Here is a 17,257-nt window from a genome sequence, read left to right as displayed (position 1 = left end):
TAGCTCTCTAACGTCAAATACGTACACTACGGGAGCCGTGACGGCCTTTGCGCTGTTAAAAGGACGTAAAATGTACGAGAATGGCGCAGCTTCTTAGTTCTTTGACGTTGACGTGCTTGCAGGCTCGGGATGAAATGAAGGGAGGGTGATGCAGGCAGTAACCAATCAGCGTTGAGATCTGTGAAGATTGACGGCTGATAAATATCGCTGTAGCCAATCAGCGAGCGCGATCTGCGATTAATGTACGCCCCCGTAATCTGGACAAACTGTATACAGTCAGACCAGTGAAATGATCAAATGGCTCCTCTGTCATCACTGATGGATAAACACAAGGAAAAGAAACACAGTTAAATGTTTATTATTCATTACATTTCATAAAAGAAAGCCTGTTTTGGTTGGTTACGAAGGAAGTGGAAAGCATTCACTTATTTTCCTGAATTAACTAGATTATTATCTGACAAATATTTAATGGAAAAAATGTTCTCCTCGTTTTTTTTGTTTCTGGATATTAAAATTTTATGATTTTTTCCCCCCAATTATAATATCAACATTTTTGTAACAGTCCTGAGCTTGATATGATAATACACATACAAATAATACTTTAAATACATCAGTATTACAAGCAAGAATAAATAAATCAACAAATGAATAATAACCGAACAATATAAATAAAATAAAATAAAATAAAATAAAAATGAAAATGAAAATGAAAATGAAAATAAAATAAAATAAAATAGAACATTTAAAGTGCATTGGGGGTTGTAATGGTGCCTCTATAATCATATGCACACACATTATTCATTTTACACACTAATGCACTGTTGTTTCCAGGCAAATCATTCTTAAGGTGAATTTCTGCGGTGCTTCTTCTTTGAATTAAGTCCCTTAAATCACTGGGTAAGTGTTTTATCAGTGGCTGCCACACATTTATGGAGCTGCTCTCATTTCCTTGCCTTTTCTTTTTGTGAATAAATAAAATGATATTCTCAATTCAGGAAATTCAGGAATTTACAAGATTATTATCTTTGTTTTTCTTTTTTCAATAAAAACTTTTCTCATAATTCTGAGATAATAATCTCTTATTCCAGAAAAAACAAAGCCGATTTTTTTCACAAACAACTTTCCCAGAATTTTCTTGATGATAATTATCTTGTTGACAACAGGGCACATATTTGTTCTCAAGTGAATGCGTCACACTTTCACATAGAGCAGTGCTTCCCAGTCTTTTTCCTTAAATTGACCCCTTTTCCATTATTGAGTGATGAGTGATACATTTTATGGCTGTTTCATATTATATTCAATAATAATAACAGTACAACTGACAGACTGTACAACTGATCCAAACAGTGATTAACAGCAGATTATTTTCATCAGGGAGTTTTCCTGATATTTTTAGTAATTCTTTATATACAGTGCTCTTTTTCTATTGTATATTTTTTTACAATCAGTTTTTAATTTAATTAAATTTATAATTAATACTCTGTGAATATAGCTCTTGTTCACTCAGGTGTTCACTGTGACCTTACCCTGTGAGATGTTTTAAAAGGTTTACATCTTGATTCCCTTCTCAGAATTCATATAAAATGTAGGCCTACTGTAAATTTTAAAACAGTTCTCTTACACCCCTTAAAATCAAGAAGGCCTTGCGACACCTGTGAAGCTTTGGTGACCCCTAGTGGGGGTCAGGACCCCCAGGTTGGGAGCCACCAGGTCAGTATTCAGTCCACTGACAATAAAAAAGTTACATCCAAAATCATATACATGAATCTGAGGAAAGGCTAGTGACCTGCTACAAAGCAGAGTTTTCAGATTTATTTTCCATAAAAAACTTTCCTCAGATAATGATCTTGTTAATTCAGAGAAACAGGGCAAATATGTTTTTCTCAAATAAATGCATCAGGCTTCTGTAGGTTTAAGTATTCAGTCTGCTGTTAATACAAGTAGTTCAACAGCTCTTTTCCCTCCCTAGTGAAGCTGCTATCCCACATTCAAGTGACAAAGTTATAACAGGCCCACTGTACAATCTTACTGTATAATGACGAAAACTCTGTGTGTGTGTGTGTGTGTGTGTGTGTGTGTGTGTGTGTGTGTGTGTGTGTGTGTGTGTGTTCCACGTTTTTCTCCTCACTGACTTGGTCAATCCATGTGAAATTTGGCACAGTGGTAGAGGGTCATGGGAGGATGCCAATGAAGCAATATTACATCAATTGGCCAAAGGGGGGCGCTATAGCAACCCATTGAAATGTCAAACTTTGAATGGGCATATCTCATGCCCCGTATGTCGTAGAGACATGAAACTTTGCACAGAGATGCCTCTCCTCATGAGGAACACATTTGCCTCAAGAACCCATAACTTCCGCTTATATAGATTTTCCACCATTTTGAATTTTTTGAAAAACACTTCAAATGGATCTCTTCCTAGGAAGTTTGAGCGATCTGCATGAAACTGGGTGAACATAATCTAGAGAGCAATATCTAAAGTTCCCTCTTGGCAAAAGTTGGAAAACTTCCTAAAACTGAGCTTCTATAAGGCAATGAATATTGCGGAGGGCGTGGCTCATCACATAAAGGTGTAGAACATCTCAAGGGTTTCACCCATCACCACGCAACTTTGTAGGCATATGACCACACATAATCTGAGGGGACCCCTCCATTATTGAGCCCATCAAACAAAATGGGGGCGCTAGAGAGCTCATTTCTTATCTAGGCCTAACCGCCATATGGATTTTTACTAAACTTGGTAGATATGTAGAACAGGACGCCTCAAGGTGACTGGAGAAATTTAACTCTAATTGGCAACTGGGTGGCGCTATAACAACAGAAAAATGCTTCAAAATGGCTAAAATGCGACCGATGGCTGTGGCTCCCCCTGTGGACCAATGATCTTGTAGGATGCAGACAAGGTTAGGTTGGCATGTCGATCTTGAGCATTACCAGCTGACTTTTATTTTTTATTTTATCAATATTTATTTTTTCATTAATTTCTTTGTCTATTTATTTCGAATTATTTGCACACCAGCTTTGTGCCTATGTATATTATTTAATCCTATTTATTTATGTTATTCATTTATAAGTTCTGTGCTCTTATGAGCTGGGAGGGGACTGTTGGGGGGTAAAGGGTTAATATTTACATTGACACTGTGCTACTGTATTATCATATATATTAATTGCTGAATAAAGTTTGGTTACAAAAAAAGGAAAGGCGACTGAGTTGTGCAAAATAAAACAAAATACAAAAACAAATTGCAAACATGAAACAAAACATCAAACAATTTCAAGCAAACTAGTTTTGCTCACAGCACTTTGTAGAAACACGTTTATTTGATAATGTTTTACCTATTTATTTGGCCTCCTCTTCTCTGCCAGCAACACAACTGATAGCACTTGCACAACCAACGTGAAATATTATTGCAGTTTTTTTCATGTTGGACACGTAGTCCAGTAGGTCACGTAGACCTACTGTAAAAGGCTCCATAACATCACCCCACAGCCCACGGTAACATTGATCCTGCACGGCCAGCTCTGCAGGCATTGCTTGGAGTTAAATACTGAATACATATTGAATTATAACCCTTATTTTAAAAGCTATGTCGCTACAAATACAGTCTTGTCTGTAATCAAACTGCTCTCAGACGGCCACTAAGAGCTTGGCACCACACCATCCATTCTCTGAGGGTAAATCATTTCTCATGAGTACAATAAACATCCTCATGTTATCTATTTACTTCTCACGTGTGTTGGTGTGTGTTCTAATGTAGAGGCTACAGTGTGTTATAAATGCTGACTGCTTTTAGTCACTGCAAGATAACAACACTCAGGTGTGTCACCTGCTCTCTGAGTCACAACAGGTCCAAACTGAGCTTGGAGGAGGTGAGCTATATCACGTAGCCTTATTACATATTAAAGTAGCTTTGATTGACTGTAACACTCTTACATCACTTTTCAGGGCAAGCAACTGAGTGATATATATCACACACACTAAAGTCAGTGTGTGTATAACATGAGTCTGGACTTTACTCATGAGGTCTGCAGGATGTCTGTCTGTATAGTGAGCACCTCTGTTTTATCTCCTGATCTCTGCCATTACGAGACCCTGACCCTCACTGACTGATGGCTGCTATTTTTAGATGACCTGAGTCGCCCCCCCTCCTGCGGCTCCTATTTGAGGTGAAGGTCCTGAGTAAATATTAGCCAAGATGTTTCTGCAATGGCTGCCATAGTTAGTTATGTGAAGATTATCACATCCTTACTCACTGAAAGAAACTGTTTTGTTTTAATCAAAGAAAATTTATTTCTGTAGTTTTATTTACTTAACTGCTGCAGTTTGAGTCATTTGTCCAAATATTACAATTGAAATAATGCCACATTATTATTGACAAATACAGAAATCTACCTTTATACCACAGCAGACTGAAGTCCTCCCTTTTTATTGCTGGTTGATGATGGAAGCATAATAGAGCCAAAAGTGAGTGAATAGTGACAGCCAAATTTAAACACCACTAAATTCATAGCACTGAAATACTTAACTTTGAAAACCATTTATTTTTTCCAAATTCACATCTTTGACAATTAAAATAAGAAATGCATTGATTTGCATTTCAAAAAACTAAATTATATATATATTTTTTCAATTTTCACAATTTTGATCCAAAAATTCCAATTTCAGAAAACGGGCTACCGGTGACAGTACAGGCCAGGGGTGGGCAACCTTTAGCTCTTCTCAAATGGCTCCTGCTGGTTTTGTTTTATTCGTGCATGACCTGGCCCCTTCTCCTCTAAATTTTGCTGACCCTCAGCAGTGTTGGCTAGTCTTTGGTCTCCTATCAAGGCTACCTGTGGATTTCAAATCCAAAAAAGTAAAAGTCTTTTAAGAAAATAGAGAATTTAGTAATGCCAGGACAGATTCATTTACTTTCTTTGCAAACTCTGTAAAATTTAAGTGCCAAAAATAATAAACAGCCACTGCAGAGTAGCCACCTTGTGGTAAAACAGTAATGTATGTTCATAAAACTCAAATGTGTTTTGTGGCTTCACAGATTTTTTTTTCAAGCCTGAATGTTTGACCAACTGAATTTCACAGATTTTCTTTTTGAATCTTTTCAACTTGAATTTTTAGATCTGAATATGACCAATCAAATTTGAGCAACCTGAATGTTTTCTTTCTTCCTTTCTTGAATTCTGAAACTTAAATTGTTGGATCTAAACTTGCAAACACTGAAAACAAATTCAGCTTTTGAAATTGCAAATCAAGACATTTTAAATCATAGTTTCAAAGAGGTGAATTTTAACCCGGCCTCACTCGCTTGGGCAGTGACTTGCAGCGACAGTCACTGAAAAAGCTGTCCTTTAACGTCTTCATGATACGCAGCCGGTCACGTTATACTCTAATGGTGCTCGGTGGCGTCAGGGGAAACGTGGCGGGACATGTACGAAAGTTAAGGCGATGAAGGTGTGAGTAGGGCAGGCAGGAGGGGTCCAACAAACAGTGACCTTCACCCAGGAGAGTGGTGTTTGTGTCCCAAACCCTGTTCTTTTTTCCTACACCCAACCACACGCTCTTGTTGCCTAAATCTAACAATCACGCGTTTATTTTGAAAGAGACTGTATGTAAAGGTCAATTTCCTGTGAAAACGGAAGTGAAATTTTTTGAAATATTTTGAAAGAAGACGATGCATGTAACAGGCTGAACTTAACACAGCGTGGAAATCTGGACGTGGAAAGTCCCTGACCAAACATCAACATGTGACGGAGTGAGAAAGTGTTGTGAATCAGAATCACTAAATTCAGATGTTGTTTTCAAAGTAAAATATTTCAGTGCTGTGAATTCTGTGGTGTTTAAATATCAATATCAAGCATTCAGTGACTGTTAAAATACAAATACGTCTGTCTCTTATCTGCTTCCATAGTTTTTATGTATAGCTGAGGCCCCTCCCTACAACCTTTATAACACTGTTAATGTCAGGGACACTCACATGTATTTCACAACCAATACTTTAGAGAGTAGAATTATGCAAAGTGGGTTTGTTGGCCGAGTAAACTTTGGGTAAATGATTGGCAGGTCAGAGCTGACCTACTTAAACACAGCACTGCTTTGATCTGCCGGAAAGTCATGTGACCCCAAATAGTTTGTCCCTGAGCAGACTGAAGGAAAGGGCTTTGTTCCAGTGTGAAGACTTTAATACTTTAACAATAAAGTTGGTCAAGATATTCTGTGTGTTTATAAGCGTTCTGTGGGAGCAGCACTGCTGCTGTATTGATCTGACTCCATTAGCGTTCCCTTTAAGCAGGGAGGCTCAGAGACCAGCTGATATTGGAGGGTGTAGTTGATCATTAACAGGCAACTCCAATTTATTTTGTACAGTGATGCTGTCAGGCAGCACTTCACTTCCTGCTGGGAGACAGTAACTACCTGTCAGCTGCTGTTTCTCACTCAACTATGCACCCGTACCAGAGCTCCCAGTCCAGGTGAGTCTCATCATATGTTTGGAAGTATTGAAGGGTTTGTTTTCTTAAAACTCACATGGGGCTGTGTTTTGTAGCCAGATGATTTGCTTGGTCCATCAAAAACATTGTGATGTGACATCTTCAGTTGTTATTATTACTTTTAATCTGTTTAAGAGCTCCAAAAAATATGAAGTTAAACACGTTTTAGACTAATGCAAACCACAAACTATCATGATATGCATGCATGACATATTAACGACATGTTAATGTGTTTATCTGTTTTAACTAATTACATAAACTGTAAATGTAATTGAAGATGAAAGCCAGATTGTGATGCTGAAGTTGTGAATTTAATTTGACTATCTACAGTATCTCTAAATCTATGCTTCTATCTTTCAACCTAAATTATTAATTCATTATTTTAAAGCCTGTTGGTAAACTAACTGCTGCGGTCAGAGCATCAGCATGTGTCTCCCACAAATAGAAAAGAGCAGAGTGCAGTCAGCCTTATCTCACAAATCGTTAGTTTTGTGTCAGTATTTCATCACTGGCGAGATAATAGCAGTATTTTAGGAGTGTTTATCATTGTCGCTGTGTTGTGTCACGTTGCAGACTGGACTATCTTCCCTCTGAAGGCCCAGTGGGTCACAGTCACCTGGGGTCACCCACATCTCTGGTGTGCACCCCCGAACAGTCAGCATCAACGTTAATGAGCCGCCACAAGGTGAGCGTTTATTCACTCACACACATGTGAAGCTGAGGCTGGGTCTTCAGTGAATTTTTGTTATTGCTGTAAAACAAACAGTGACGCACACAGGCAGTAAATATTATTACTGGAAGGCGCTCCTGTGTTACCATTATTAATGCTTTTATGAGGGTCACAGTGTGGTGTTGCTGCCAAACACACGATAATAATCTGTTTACATGTCTAACCCCAAACTTTGGCCTGATCAAATGTCCCCAAACATCTATTGTGCAGCTATTATAATTATTGTTTTTAATTATATAGATCAAAGTATCAGGACTATTTAATTTGGCAATAGTTTTTTTCTCGTCTTCACGTTGTCCTCTTCCTGCTTCCTTATTTTCACATTGCTTCTATTTCCTTCTTCCTGTTTTCCACCTCGTCTCTTAACATTTTTCTCTGTATTCTTCTCTTCTTATCTCTTCAGGAACCTACACAGTCGTGTCCTTCCACAAGCCGAGACTTGCACTGTCCAGTGTGCTTACAGACTGCCAGCTTCCCAGTCCAGACCAACTGTGGCCATTTGTTCTGTGGTACGACATTCAACACACGACATATCAGAGCAGCTTTGTTCTTTCATTCGTGTGTTCTTTCAATCTGTCATCTATGAGACTGGATTAATTCATGTTTTATTCACTCTCACACTTGCTCAACGGTTGCATCATGTGTTCATATCTCCTGTTGATTCATTCATTGGCTGATCGGCGAAGCGTCAGCATGACTCAAGCCTCGAGGCCTTTCTGTCCGGCTGCAAATAATTAACTGTCGCCATGGTTTTCCAATTCTCACCTGGCTGCTTTACTCAAATCATTCCTCTCAAAGGTGTACGGTTATATAACATGTAGTGTGGCCGGTCACCCAAAACAAACACAATCAATTAGCAGTTCACAGATGGACAGAAGCGTAATATGTCACACTTTTAAAGGTCCAGAGTGGACGATTTAGTGTAATATGATTATCATAACTGTTTTTATTAGTTTTTAATCACCTGAAAATGTGTTACCTTAGAATTCATCCATTTTCAACTGCCTATCCGAAGTTGGGTCGCGTGGGCAGCGGGCCAAGTAAAGTATTCAAGACCTCTCTCCCTGGCAACGCTTTCCAGCTCCTCCTGGGGGACCCCGAGGTGTTCCCAGGCCAGATGAGATATATAATCCCTCCAGTGTGTTCTGGGTCTGCCCTGAGGCCTCCTACTAGTAGGACGTGCCCAGAATACCTCTCAACAGGAGGCGGCCAAAAGGCATCCTGATCACACACCCATACCACCTCAACTGACCCTTTTCAACGCGAAGGAGCGGCTCTCCGAATGTCCGAGCTCCTTACCCAAGCCACTTTTCTGAGGAAACTCATTTCAGCCGCATGCATCTACTTATCGACCGTAGAATGAGCCGTATATGGAGCGGCTCCTCTTTTACAGAGGCTGCCATGTTGTTTCTACAATCGCTGAGAACAAAGAAATTAAACATTCACATTTTCACACTGACTGCCGTAGTTCTCCTGCACACGTGGCACACGGCAGCGGTTTCAGTTCTGCAACCTCACCACTAGATGCTACTAAATCCTACACACTGGACCTTTAAGTTCAAATTCACAGAAGTACACATGACCATGTTATATTATCGTATTCTTCTGAGTTTGGTTAGATATTATATAAGACCGTCCAATTTTTCTATGGCACCATACACCCAAATATTACGGGCGAGGGGGGATAAGTGGAAAGTAAGAAGAGGAAAGACAGCGCCACCTGGGCAATTACAATACCTTTTCAAGAATCTTAAATTTAGCTGAAAATTAGGAATAGGGCACACAGGCTCGTTACTGAAACAAGGACAGAGACATGAAGTCAAAATAAACCAAATGCTTTATTAAATTGAGCAAAAATGAGCAAAACAGGGGAATTAAAATACTTTACTGCGATTAACTTAAAAGAGTCTTTATCCAAAATAAAACCACAAGTTACATAAAATATCCAGACCAACACAAGACTAAACTAAACTAGGGGAAGTGAGCAAGAGTCCAGTCATGGAGAGGCAGACCACACTGCGGGGTGCCACCACCTGTTCACCTCCAGTGCAACACAGCAATACAATGGCACAATCAACACTCGTGTCCCGGTGCTTTTACTCGCATGCATTAAGTGCAGGGACCTCACCATAGGTGTCCAGCCTCTCAACGAGATAGCACTCCGCTTCACTGAAAGAAAAGAATTTGTTCAAAGAGAGTTACAAACAATTAACAACCCAGTTAGTTTAATAACAGCAATAATAAGTGCTAAACAGCAAAACAGCAGCAGGTTAACCACCTCGAACAACGGGCACTAACAGGATCACTCGTGGGCAGGACAGCAGGGTTTCCACATGCATTGTGTGCAGATAATGGAGCAAAGCAAAGCTGCGAAGAACCAGCTGATACAAGGAAGAAGACACGAGCCAAAAGAATGAACCTAGCCACCAAGGGCCTTAAATAATGTGGCACTAATTGGGGTGTGGTCAGCGGAGGAGGCAGGCCTGAAACACACTGCGTGAAAGGAGCACACCACCACAACTACGTGAGGCAACATGTTTGAATTGAAATTGAAAAGAAAAGAAAAGAAAGACAGAAAGAAATTTCTATGTATTTTTCGCATCTCAGTCACAGAAGAGCATGCTCAAAATATTTGATTTCTAAGATTAAGAAATCATTACTGAAAGACAGCAGCAACATTGTGAGGCAGCGAGAGTCGAAACATACCTCGAGGCTGTTGGAGCAACTACAGCAGGAGCATAAATACTAAAGCACGCTTCACCAAACTTTCTCATTTGCACTCAGTATGGTAATGAGGGCAGCACCAGTCGACCTGACGGAGAGGGCATCCAGCACTTACAGACAAGCAAGAGCTCTGCTATAATTAGACCGTCATGTCTCCAACATACTGTAGACCCCTAACACAGTAATCACTGTACCTGTGTCTTACCTCGGCCTTCATGGGCCTTTGCAACCCTCGATCAAGCAAACACTTGGGTCTGTTATCGTTAACAGTGATGAAATACTGTAACTTCTCTGACTGCTGGTCATACCTTCAGCACGGTTTCACTACAATGATGCAACATGGTATAAACTGTTGAATGTTAGATAACAAAGTGTTGGTTTTTGTTTGTATTCTGCAGCTCCCTGTCTGATCGCCTACTGGAGACATGGCTCCTGGTTGGATGCAATCAGCTGCCCTCTCTGCAGACAGAAGGTGCGGTACACATGATCTGATGAAAAGTCTTGTCAGTCAGTTCAGACTGAGTTTGAACATGGAATTAAAGTGTTTGTCTGTTTTCCAGGTCAGCGTGCTGTGTAATCTATTTAACGAGAGTCGATCAGACCATCAGTCAAAGGAGGTTCTTGGGGAAATCACAGACTATAACAAACGTTATTCTGGAGCCCCACGAAGGGTCAGTACTCTCTTATTGAACTATCCTTAAAGGTATTTGTCTCTGTTATCTCCCCTTCTGCTTGTGTCTGTATCAGGTGGTTCAACTTTCTCTTAATCGCCTTGAACACCACATCAGATCAGATCATGGGAAAGATGAGAATTCCTCCAGCGTTCCCTCTGACAATAGATTTAGTAACAGGAATACCACTTATGCAACCTCAAGGATTTATTGTAAACAACCACCAACAATGGAGGTGTCAGATTAACACACCTCGCACTGACACACCTTCCTTTCCCACACGGATCTCTTTCACATAATCTTATGGTGGAGCTGTTTGATAAAAGGTGTTGTTAAAGCACACCAGTCTTCGAAGTTTGGCACCTGAGATTTGAGTTTAAATAGATACTGAATAACTTATTTTTTATCCACACACTTTTAAAAGGAGAGCTCCCCTAAATTAAAGTATACATGTTTTTCCTCTCACCTGAGTGCTGGAGATATCACTGCCTCCACTCCAGTGTAATACAACTAGATGGCGCTCGGCTTGTGGTGCTCAAAGTGCCAAAAATAATACATTTGAAGGACTCAACAGTAACCTGTCCCTTTGAGGGAGATATGAAATCTCAGTATCTTTGAATTCAACTAAATACAGGAACCACCAAGGAAAATTTGAGTGTGTGTGTGTGTGCTGCAAAAATGTTTCTCCCTTCTCTTTTATCGTGTGTGAATGTTTCTATCTAGAACCATTCATTAAGCTTTCCTGTCTGACCCGTCTTCTCTTCTGCACACTGACCCCTCCAGGTAACAGACTACCTGTGTGACACGCCCCTTCTCCTGCAGTTACTGGCGCGGGGCCTCGGCACCATGGGAGGACTCGTGTGGTTGTTTTTCTTCAGGGTGGCCCTGTGCTGTGTGGGGACCGTGGTGTCCATCTCCTACCCTCCTCTAGACCCCGTCTCCTCCTCATCAGATCCCCTGGAAACAGACCCCTCCCTGTGTGGACTGCTGGGGGTCCTTGACGACCTGGTGGTGGTCATCCTGCTCCTTACCTGTGTTATCAACATCAACCAGCAAATGGCACCAGAGAGAGGAGGACGCTCTGCGAATGCTGCGACCTCACACGGAGTAATGGGGGATTCACTGTAGACAGATGCTGCCGGCGTGTCGGTACAAGCTGTCTGACATGGACTTTCATTGGATTTCTTGCAGCTAGTTGGATTAGTGGATGCAAGAATATTGACAACAGCACGGCGTGCAACAGTCGAGATGTTAGACGCCGTCTGAGCCTCTCAGACTGTGGACTTCAGGCCTGTTTGTCGAGTGTTTACAGAGCCTACAAGAGTGGTATCTGAAATACAATGTCACGCGGTGTGCTGGCTCGGCTGTCCTTACACATTCTTGTTCCTTAAAGGTCCAGTGTGTAAGGTTTGGGGAGATATGATGGCAGAAATGGAACATAATAATTACTGTTTTCAGTAGTGTATAATTACCACCTAAGAATAAGAGTCTTCTGTTTTTGTCACATTAGACTGAACTGTTTATATCAGCGGGTCCTCTCACACAAAGTCCGCCATGTTGTTCTACAGTAGCCCAGAATGGACAAACCAAACACTGGCTCTAGACAGGACCATTCGCTTTGTGGTTCTTCTAAACATTTGGCACTTGTGAGAAGTTTCAGTTGATCCACTCAGTCCTACACACCATAGGTTTCTGAGGCCCAGGGTGTTTAGTCGGGGAGCTGTTTAATCCATATTAAAGAGTCTTTGGTTTAAATTGTTGTTTTATCCTTTATATTTTAATTTTTTTCCCAGAAAAAATGTCCATGGTGTCATTTTTATTCCTCTAAGAAGCTGTCATGTCAGTACTGTAATATCAACATCTGTGTAAATATTTGAAATTGTATGACTTTGTGTTTTTTGTGTAAAATAAAAATTATTTATTGACTTACGTGGCCTTTATTTTATCTCATGACACACTGCACATGCTTCTGCTGTTTCATTATTTATTTATTTATTTATTAGCAAATTCCATTTCTTAACTGATAACATCAGCAGACTGGACTGGTTCATAACAAAATCAACAACAAGTCATAAAGTATCCCAGCAGGCATCTGTAATTATGCAATAGACAAAGTACCACAGGAAGTAAAAAGGTATAGTGAGAAATGTAATCAGGCCTTAGAGGTTCAATGACCCACAGCCTCTAAAAAGACAGTAATACTACTCTGACCGCACCAGAAATGTAAACAGAGTACTATCACTCTGTTTTGCTGCACCAGGCGGCTGCGTTCTTGAACATACGTAGCCAAGGTGACGGTGTGAGAGACCGTCTGAAGTCCCTCGGGGCCCAGGGCCACTGCCAGCTCAGGGTGCAGCGCTCCGGGTGAGGCATCATGGCCAGGTGTCTCCCGTCTCTGGAGCAGAGCCCTGCGATGCCCTGCGGGGAGCCGTTAGGGTTCAGAGGGTACTCTTCAGTGGGCTGACCCTGGTCGTCAAGGTAACGGATGGGGGCGAGCCCACCAGAAATAACCTTATCCTGCGCCACGGAGCTACGGAATTGCATCAGACCTGTGCCGAGAAAAGGTTTTGGGGAAAATCAATATGAAACACAGCTGCTGATTACATAACATCCTGACCTGTGAGTCATGAGTCAGCATCGTTGCACAAGTTCAGAAGTTTCACACTGAGTAACCTTTTTGTGCTCAAACACTGCAGACCTTACACCAAACGGCTTTTCAAGAGATCTCACTGTCGCAATGTGGGAACAAAATCATTTAACCTCAGTTGGTGCGTTCTGGAGTAAGCTGTCTTCAGTCAGTCTTTTTCTTGTTTAGACGTTCCGACAAAACCAACAAAAGTTTTTAGTCTTGGCTCATGTAAACAATAAACAATAGCTGCGCTCTTTCCAGCACCAACCAGGACGCAGCATACCGTGTAGACAGTAAACATGGAGGAGGAACAAGTCTCTGTGCTCTCAAACTGTGATAAAGGAGGAGACACTGGAGTTGTGGAGCGAACTACAGGTGTGCCATATCATCTGGTTCACGATTATACCAGTATCATTTTTAATATCATGTAAAAAATTAGTATTGTGATACTTGTGATTAAGGCTGTGCAATTAATCGTCTGGTGATCGCGATTACGATTTTGAGGTCAAACGATGTTAAAAGTAATGAAATCGAGGCTAAACGATTTTTGGTCACGGACGCCTGGAGATGTTATTTTGTCTTCTACGGAAGCCGTGCATGCGCAATACTGCCCCTCCTCTGTTCACTCCACGAGCCAGTCAAGTAGGTGAACTACGAATAACGTGAGGGGCAGGTGATCGCGGAAGATTTCAAAAACAGCGTACGGAAAATCAGGGCAGAACTCCGCCATGCGCGATACAGAGAGCAGAGGAAAATTGTAAGCATGCGACCACACAGAGACAGAAATGACATGCCGTCGTGTAAACAATATAAGTCATTACGCACGCCGCATGATCGTGATTTCAATTTTAACCAAAATAATTGTGATTATGATTTTTTCCATAATCGAGCAGCCCTACTTGCGATATTATGACACGTTGGCTGAAAGCTAAATTATTGCCAACTCCACGGTGGTTCAAAAAGAGGAGCAGCTTCAGTAGCGTGGAATAAACTGTGGCGTCCTGAATGTTTTATGAACAGCCCCGGACTTCTCAGACTCTTTTAGTGACTTACCGCTCAGAGGGAACTCATTCAGCGGCTCCTCTGGCAGCAGCACAGCGTCTCTCCCTCTCCTCTCTGATTCTGTCACAAACCTTTGGTAATGTAAACCTACGCGATGCTCGTGACGCAACAAAAAAACTACATATATGTGAATGTGTAATAGTTGTGGTATCGTAACAGCCTGTCACAGGTCACAGCGTGATGGTTAGAGGAGAAATGGCAGAGCATAAAAACAGAGAAGGAAATCACCTGTTGATTTATATGTATTAGACCCCAGGGGACATTTTCTGTATTTGGGGACTGTTTAATTGTGGTAGATTTTATTTGGCTGAACCACAGAATCTGAATCTGTCACTGTTGTTGTTCACAAACTAAAGAAATGAGAGATCATTTTCATAAATCAATAATAAATTTTGTACTAATTTGTCACACCATCAAGAAAATCATTATCACAAAAATGCCCTGAAATATCGCAGTATCATTTTAGGGCCATGTTGCCCAACCTTAGAGTCAACAGTGCCAGTGTTTAATTCCACATGCATCTGTTCCACCATCCAGCTCTTAATTTAGTGAGAAATCTTTAATTGTTGAAACAGTTCACCTCTCAGTCCCACTAAAGTATGACCGCTCCCAATGGAGGCTGATGTAGAGGTAGAGGAGACACAATCCAAAATGTAAAGTTTGTTCACAAACAGAGTTTATCTGCATGGATTGTATTGATGCTGAATTGACAAAGATACTGTCGACATAAGACGCCTTTCATCTTATCTTTCAAGAGTTGCGTATTTTTGCTTACGTGTAAGGAATTGTTAGTATGTCACATTTCTTGAGGGAAGTTTGGTGTAAGATTTGGGAAGTTATCTCAAAAGGAATCTAGTTGTAGTCTGTAAACAGTGACCCTGCAAAATCCTCCAGTCTTTGCAAAATCCTAAAGTGTGTGACTAAAAACTCGCATTGTCTTTAGATGTGAGAGGATGTCTTTGCAAAGTCTTCTTGTGTGGTAGGCGTAAGATACAATGCCGCATTTCTGTCTCATTAATCCGTCACCGCTTGGTGTTATTATCAGAACTTACAACTACAAGCACCAGTTTTGGCAACTTGTGTGACAAATTAAAGACGATTGATGTTACAATACTCTACCTTCTCCATGTGCGACCCAGACTCCCAGAGCTGAGCCCTCCATGCCTCTGAGCCAGACGGACGGAGACTCCTGGATCCCAACGCTGATGAATCGAGACTCAAACCTGCCAGACTTATTATGGGTCAGCACCACTTCACTCTCTGGGGGGAGAAATGGAAAGAAGTATTTTAAACTAGCCTCTGTAAAAGGTCTCTGAGATGATGTTTTCACATATAGCTGCTGCGTCGTCTCGTTCATTACTACAGTGTTGTTTTCCCTGTTGTTATTATTACTGTGCCTTTTCCTTGTACCTGCTCCGTCCTCGCCCTCTCCCACCCAGCCCAGCAGGGCCAGCAGCTGGCAGCCATTACACACTCCTAGACTTAGTGTGTCATCCCGCCGCCGGAAGCGATCGAACTCAGCCTTGGCCTTGGGGTTATATGCAACAGTAGCAGCCCAGCCTGTTATAAAGGATGGATGGTGTTACACAAAAAGGATTTGTATATCAAAGTGGTCTGTGAGCATGTGTATGTAGTGCTGCTGTTTGCCTTTAGCTGATCCCAGAACGTCTGCGTAGCTGAATCCACCGACGAACACGACTGCTTTGAACGACTCCAGAGTCAGAGAGCCGGAGCACAGGTCCTGCATGTTGACATCCCACACCTACACAAAGACACAGACAGGAGTCACACACACCAGCAACACAGCCAGCGTCAACATATAATCCACCTAATGAAGCTTTAAATAGTTACCTCAAAGCCCGCCATATACAGAGACACAGACATCTCTCGATCTCCATTACTGCCCTCCTCCCTGACCACAGCTACACGAGGCTGGCCTGCACCTAAAGAATCACATATCAAACACTTAGTGGTTAAAATGACTGAACGATTTAAACTTGACTGCGTTGAAGACTTTTGTCTTTTAATGCTGGTCAGACCAGTTTTATCTGGCATGCACTCAGTAGCCACTTTATTAGGGACACCTTGCTGGTACCAGGTTGGACTCCTTTTTAATTCTTGATGTCACAGATTCAACAAGGTGCTGGAAACATTCCTCAGAGATGTTGGTCCATGATGAGAATCTCCCGTTCCAGCACATCCCAAAGGTGCTCTATTGGACTGAGATCTGGTGACTGTGGAGGCCATTGGAGTACAGTGAACTCATTGTCATGTTTGAGATGATGTGAGCTTTGTGACATGGTGCGTTATCCTGCTGGAAGTAGCCATCAGAAGATGGGTACACTGTGGTCATAAAGGGATGGACACGCTCAGCAACAATACTCAGGTAGGCTGTGGTGTTTAAACCATGCTCAGTTGGTACTAAGAAAATCTCCCCCACACCATTACACCACCAGCAGCAGCAGCAGCAGCCTGAAGCGTTGATACAAGGCAGGATGGATCCATGCTTCCATCTGAATGTGGTTTTTCCAATCTTCTATTGTCCAGTTTTGGTGAGAAAACCCGTGTGAATTGTAGCCTCAGTTTCCTGTTGTTAGCTGTCAGGAGTGGCACCTGGTGTGGTCTTCTGCTGCTGTAGCCCATCTGCTTCAAGGTTGGACAAGGTGTTGTTGCTTCAGAGATGCTCTTCTGCACACCTTGGTTGGAACCAGTGCTTATTTGACTTCCTGTTGCCTTTCTATCATCTTGAACCAGTCTGGCCATTCTCCTCTGACCTCTGGCATCAGCTGCGTTTGAACTTCAGCAGTTCGTCTTCACCATGTCTACATGACTAAATGCTACAACATGCTTAGCTACTTAGCTGTTTGTGTTTACAGGCGGTTGAACAGGTGTACCTAATAAAGTGGCCGGTGAGTGTATATTCTGGCAAACTGTGAAGGCTATATGTTTGTTATTTCT

General features: G+C 41.6%; 2 protein-coding genes across 3 annotated transcripts in view; one reads left to right on the top strand and one right to left on the bottom strand.

The window, feature by feature from the left end:
• Positions 1-6,169: 6,169 nt before the first annotated feature.
• Positions 6,170-12,491, top strand: si:dkey-183n20.15 (RING-HC_RNF170 domain-containing protein). Of its 2 annotated transcripts, none has more exons than XM_049588223.1 (6): positions 6,170-6,465; positions 7,057-7,168; positions 7,617-7,722; positions 10,336-10,409; positions 10,498-10,608; positions 11,431-12,491. In XM_049588223.1, exons 1-6 carry the CDS (start codon positions 6,437-6,439, stop codon positions 11,734-11,736), a joined length of 738 nt encoding a protein of 245 aa, XP_049444180.1. In that variant the 5' UTR covers positions 6,170-6,436; the 3' UTR covers positions 11,737-12,491. The 2 variants fall into 2 exon arrangements, with proteins under 2 accessions (XP_049444180.1, XP_049444179.1); XM_049588222.1 differs by having other exon boundaries at positions 6,174-6,465; positions 11,392-12,491.
• Positions 12,492-12,651: 160 nt separating this feature from the next.
• pfas (phosphoribosylformylglycinamidine synthase) overlaps positions 12,652-17,257 on the bottom strand; it is a 28,405-nt gene continuing 23,799 nt past the window's right edge. Inside the window, exons 24-28 of the mRNA XM_049588141.1 lie at positions 16,151-16,242; positions 15,947-16,061; positions 15,710-15,859; positions 15,419-15,559; positions 12,652-13,157 (exon numbers count right to left, since the gene is read on the bottom strand). Of these exons, the coding sequence (XP_049444098.1) occupies positions 12,847-13,157; positions 15,419-15,559; positions 15,710-15,859; positions 15,947-16,061; positions 16,151-16,242 (809 nt within the window). The 3' untranslated portion in view covers positions 12,652-12,846. The remainder of the gene's footprint in view (positions 13,158-15,418; positions 15,560-15,709; positions 15,860-15,946; positions 16,062-16,150; positions 16,243-17,257) is intronic.

The sequence above is a fragment of the Epinephelus fuscoguttatus genome, linkage group LG10 (assembly GCF_011397635.1).
Source record: "Epinephelus fuscoguttatus linkage group LG10, E.fuscoguttatus.final_Chr_v1".
Taxonomy (NCBI): domain Eukaryota; kingdom Metazoa; phylum Chordata; class Actinopteri; order Perciformes; family Serranidae; genus Epinephelus; species Epinephelus fuscoguttatus.
Note: the sequence above shows the minus strand (reverse complement) of the source record. Positions and strands in the feature narration are given on the sequence as shown.